This window comes from Tinamus guttatus, unplaced genomic scaffold (assembly GCF_059628265.1).
Source record: "Tinamus guttatus ecotype Peru unplaced genomic scaffold, ASM5962826v1 Tinamus_guttatus_pri_ptg000389l, whole genome shotgun sequence".
In the NCBI taxonomy this organism is placed as follows: domain Eukaryota; kingdom Metazoa; phylum Chordata; class Aves; order Tinamiformes; family Tinamidae; genus Tinamus; species Tinamus guttatus.
The window spans coordinates 2686354-2691740 of record NW_028288923.1 but is presented as its reverse complement, the minus strand read 5'-3'; the positions used below and the strand labels follow the sequence as shown (position 1 = coordinate 2691740).

Here is a 5387-nt window from a genome sequence, read left to right as displayed (position 1 = left end):
ATTCTTAAATATTTATGTTTTTACCTAACTATGACTCTTAACCCTGCATGACCTCTAGCTATGAAAAAGTAACAAGGATTTCAGTGCATTCAGTTTAATTAAACTTTGTGAAATGTGATATTGTATGTTTTGTCCAATACAGAAATGCTGTAAACATATATATACACACATTCATTTCATTTCATTAATTTCTTTGATACATTTGTAATTGTTAAATACTAACTTACATCTCAAATGTGTAGTGTTAAATATTTGCAAAAACTTAAAATGCCAAAAGCTTAATTATTTGAGCAAAGATGGAGAAATGTTAGATGTCAAATCACTGCCTGTTGATTGAAAGAATGACTAACAAGTCACATTAAACTTCATACTATTTATTTTTAGTTAATTCTGATACAATCTTTGCATTCATTTCACTGTCATGTTGCATGAATTATCCAATTACTTCAGAGAAGATTATGGAATACATTTTTAATATATTTACCAGTATTATCTGGTAACACATTTCATCCGAGCAGTAGGCTTTGATTTGTTGGTGGAAAATTCAGAGGGTGAATTATGTGTATAAAACACCTGTATAGACTTCGGTGCTGGATTTCGTAAATAGATAAGAAAAAAGCCTGCTTGGACCAGAGAAGGAAGAGGAAAAGTTACTAATTATGTTATTTAGTACCCATTTTGTTTACTAATTGAAGGTCTAATTGGTTTGCTTTATTTTAATTAACAATGTTCTTATTTTAATTAGTTATCTTCCCTGTATACATTACCATTAGGATAAAGCACAGAGGATATGAATAATACAAGGAAGAGTTTAAAGTTAGGTTTATCTTTAAATGTTTAGACAATTTCAGGTACACTTAATACAGCTACTGAGTTAGAACAAAGGCAACTTTCATTTTGGAGAAACAACTCTCCACATTAGCAAACAGGACACACCTGAGACCACGTTCAACTAGCTGGGATACTTTCAACTAGCTGTTTAAGGACTGTTAACTTGTTCTTTTCTAAGCTGCTCTCCAATCCAGTTTAACTCAATTGTGTTTCTAAAAACTGAATCATTTGGCCCCCTGCGATGACCACTGTGAATAAACTGCTAATCCAGCAGCAACAAGTGGTCAAAGTTTCACAGCCAAAGACCGCCCTGTGTTTGACCTTGCCAGGGGGACCTGTAAAGGTTCACTGAGCCCTTCAGTTTTCAGGAATTCTGAACTCTACTTTTCTCTCTTTAAAATGACTCCTCCTAGAAGCTGAATGAGTGATGGCTAACGGAGAGGACAGAGAGGAAGAACTCTTCTCTCTGAAGAAAAGGTCAGTACCATTCAGTGCCTGTATGCCTGCAAATTTTGACAGGAGAAAGGGTGAGTTGAACAATAGGATTAGAACCCATCACTCCACCTTCCCTCCAAACCCCCACCAAAAAACACAAACAACAAAAAAGAAGACTGTGAAAGCACCATCACCTGTATTTTTATTGTGTACTTCATAACAGTGCTCAAAGAGTTATCACGACTGCAGGCATTATGCCATGTGCTATGTCAGAGTAAGAGCAGACAGATCCTCCAAAGTGTTTATATTCCCATTCAAACAGAAAAGGTGGTGAAAAATATCTCACTATGCAAAAGGAAGGCATTACTAAAGAACCAACCTGAGATCACGCAAGACATGCAGAAATTGAACCTATATCTTGCAAGTCATTATATCAATTCCAAGTCCATCAGAAATACTGTGCGTTTTTGACAACCCTAATATAGATACAATAATTACATGAATCCAATTAGGGCCCGATTAACTTATCAGAACTTTAAAAAAATCTAATTAAAGTTCCCAACTCAGAAAAACATAAATGTGAAGTTAAATCAAGTAACAGGTACAGAGAGAATAGTCAACCCCTCTTCACGAATTTCATTAAGTTTAATTAATTGGCAGTCCAGTATCTCATAGATTACTTTTCTTCTCTTGCTGTACCGATGCATATAAATTCATGAAGTTCTGCTCAGCAGATGAAATTAAGTTGTCAAGGTCATAATCAACTTCAAAGGTAGGTCTCCTTCCAAAAATTACAAGAGCAAGAAATACAGCAAAGTGTGCAGTAAGTCCCCAAATCTTGAATGACGTTTTATGCTCATTGTCATCGTACGTGAAGCAATGCATCCGACTTCGGTGACCAGATGATGTTTTATAATGCAAGGCCGTGTAATTTAAGGGCTCAAGGAAGTATTCCAGTGGCACCACAAAGACATCGCTCACTTCATCTGGATTAGGAGTGGCCTGGAAGGTGTCCTCTATAAATCCCACAACTGGTGTTACCAAATTATTCATCTAAAAGAAAACAAACAAACAACCCAAACCACTAATTTTGTACAAAGTAAAGTTCTTCATTTCTCATACTCAGATGAGTATGAGAAACCTATGAAATATTCATATTTATAATGCATTTTTAATCCCTCAAATGGCAAGATATTTACTTTTAAACACTTGATAACTTTCTAAAATTCTCTTCATATTAATTAAGCATTTCTTTTTCTAATATTCTACTCATGCTGCATGATCATAGAGCTGCTAAAAAGGTTTATCTGCTAGAGGAAGAAAAACTTCCACTATATGCACCCTGTACCTATAGCCTAGGGGTATTTTTATATATACATCTATAATATATATACTTCTTTGGAACTGTTCTTGGGTTTATCTAACCTCACGGTGAAGTTATTTTTCTTGTACCTAACCAGCCCCTCTCTTGCTGCTGCTGGTTTGCAGGCTCTCCTGGCCCTTCACCGCGCACCTGCAGGAAGGGACCAGCCTTGTCTCCTCTAGCTGGAAGCAGGGATCAGATCTCCTGCTGGCTCAGTTTGGGCTGCGCCCTCAGCCCTCCCGGCCTCTCCTCACGTGGTGCCTCCTCTCCTGGTGCCTTTCAGCTGGGCTCTCTCCTGTTGCCGGGGCCTTGGCGTGCTCAGTGCAGGCTGCTGGGTGCCCGCACCCGGGCACTCACATGGTGTCTCCCCAGGGCCAAATACCTCCTCACTCGCCCCCTGGCAACACGGTCTGTGCACGTTAAGAAGCAGCGCTTATTCACAGCAATAGGCTTGAAGAAGATCAACCTTACAAAAGGCAAATATATTTACAAATGAAAACAGTACGGTTTTAAGCTTGTTTTCTAATGCTTTGCTTTCAGTATATTGCTTACTTTATCAAGCCCAGGGATGAGCCTACAGACGACTTCGACCTCCTCTGGCGGGAGCCCTACTTCTTCCTTGGCTTCTCTGAGGGCAGTATCGATCTCATCCTTATCTGCTGCCTCACTTTTGCCGCCTGGAAAACACACTTCCCCCGGGGATCTCCTCAGCTGGAAGGCAAAGGAGCATCACTGTTTAGCAGGATACACCCGAAGACTCTCCTTGGATCCCCGTGGACACTGGTTTGCACTGCAGAACTGCCTCCCATTTCATTTTTCCTCACTTTTCCAGGGAAAGCAGCTGGGAAAAGCCAGTAAGGGTAGTTGTGTGGCTCACAAGAGCTGCTTACCCAGGGCACGCGGGAAGACACGCGGATTTCCCCCTGGCGGTGGTGGCAGGGGGTGCAAGGGGTTTTGTTTAACGAAAGTAAACCGTCAGGGAGGGGTGTGTGTGCGTCTGTATGTGTGTGTGTGTGTGCCTGTGTGTGTGTGCCTGTGTGTGTGTGCCTGTGTGTGTGTGCCTGTCTGTATGTATGTGTGTGTGTGTGTGTGTCTGTATGTGTGTGCGCGCGCGCGCAGCGGCTCCCGGCGCGTACCTGCAGGGAGCGCACGGTGAGCAGCAGGCAGAGCCGCCCGCGCCGCACGAGCAGCGGCAGCAGCACGGCCGCCCTGGGCAGCGGCAGCGCCGAGAACCTCCCGGCCACGTCGTGCGCGCGCAGGCGGGCGCGGGCCGCCGCCTTCAGGCTCTCGCTAGGGACAAGGGAAAGCGCCGTGAGCGGCGGCGGCTCGAGCGGGAGCGGCAGGACTCCCTGCCGGGCGCCGCTTGCTCCGCTCCGCCGATGCAGCCGCGGTGGAGCCGTCCCCGCTACCTGCCCGCCCGGCCGCGCCGCTCGGCCGCCATCTTGGACCGTCTCCCCTGCTGCGCGGCGGCCGGGCCCGCCAATGAGCGCGCGAGCTGGCCAAGCCCCGCCCCCTGCTCCCCGCGCGGTCGGGGCGGCCGCGGTGAGGCGGGCGCTGGGTGAGGGGCGCGAGGCCCTTCCCGCGGCCCCGCGCGCTCAGCCTCGGCCCCTCGCACGGGGAGAGGAGGCCTGGGCTGCGCTCGCCTCTTTTGTAGGTAAGAGGCGCCAGGGAGCTGCCCCACAGCCCGTTTTGGCCGCTTCCTGCCGGCGGGGCGCGCCGGGGTGGTGGCTGCTGCCAGCCCCGCGGAGCTCCTGCTCTCCCCGGTCACCCCGGCGGGCCCCGGGGCCCGCGGCGTGGGCAGGCTGGCCTCAGTCAGGTCTCACTGCCTCGGTAGCAGCGCGTCAGCCCGAGCGCCTGCGGGGTGCTGCCTGCGCCCATCCTGACTGTGCGATCTGGCTGTGGGATCCCTGCTGATCCTAGTGAGCAAAGATGAGGATTTTGTCTATTAAACAGACTCGTTGTCTAAGTTGATTTTCCTGCTCAAAGCCAACAGAGGACTGAAAAACAACCCCATGTTTAGGTTCTGGCAAAATCCTGGTTTGCCAGGAAGGCGGCAGCAGGTTTCCCTGGAGCCGCTGCGGGTTCTGGGCAGTGGGCGCAGGCTCCCCGGCCTGGCGAGGACCAGGCGGGCAACGAGCTCAAGGGTTGTCCTGCCCGCAGCGGTGTCAGGCGGGCCGGGTGGTTCTGGGCAGAGGTGACAGCTCGTAAGGAGTGAGCAGGGGCACCAGGGCTTCAAGGAACACCTCTCACAAAGGTGTGATCAGTATGAGCCTTCACCTACCCCAAAATAAAGTTACACGGAGTACAAGTGCTGATCCGTCTTTATTTACCTTGATGTTTACTTTTTTTTTTCCATTGTGTTAGATAAACTAGACTATCAAGATCAGCCGTGCCTATGATAAGCACTCTGTGGGGTTGATGCAATTAACCTTGAGCCCTTCAAATACTTGTGCACCCTACTTACTATATAAAGTACATATTTACCTACCTATATATTTACACACACGTCCATACATATAGAAAGGATTGCAGTTTATATATGTAATACATATGATGCGTTACTTTATACAGTAACTAAAAGGCTAATCTAGCAGTATGCGTGTAAGTGTTGTGGTTCTGTCCCCTGTGTTTCCAGGGGGATGTATATACAGTATAATACATGTTTTATACCCAGTGGTCTGTTCTGTTTTTTTGAAGATAAGTCATTAGCATTTTTTATACTATTCTATAAAACATAATTTTCATTATTATAGGAAAA

The 5387-nt window shown here is 46.5% G+C and overlaps 1 protein-coding gene across 1 annotated transcript; it reads right to left on the bottom strand.

Annotated features, from left to right (window-relative positions):
• Positions 1-1846: 1846 nt before the first annotated feature.
• Positions 1847-4507, bottom strand: NUDT7 (nudix hydrolase 7). Its single transcript, XM_088530809.1, has 4 exons — positions 4453-4507; positions 3766-4088; positions 3182-3340; positions 1847-2319 (listed from the first exon to the last, which is right to left on the bottom strand). Exons 1-4 carry the CDS (start codon positions 4505-4507, stop codon positions 1936-1938), a joined length of 921 nt encoding a protein of 306 aa, XP_088386935.1. The 3' UTR covers positions 1847-1935.
• Between the last annotated feature and the right edge of the window lie 880 nt (positions 4508-5387).

Excerpts from the sequence above, each read along its gene's own strand:
- NUDT7 (XM_088530809.1), bottom strand. The coding sequence starts at position 4,507 with ATGGGCGCAGGCAGCACCCCGCAGGCGCTCGGGCTGACGCGCTGCTAC. Across the intron at positions 4,089-4,452 it reads GACGCGCTGCTACCGAGGCA|CAGGGGAGACGGTCCAAGAT; the intron begins GTGAGACCTGAC and ends GCCGCCGCGCAG. Across the intron at positions 2,320-3,181 it reads TCATCCCTGGGCTTGATAAA|ATGAATAATTTGGTAACACC; the intron begins GTAAGCAATATA and ends GTTTTCTTTTAG.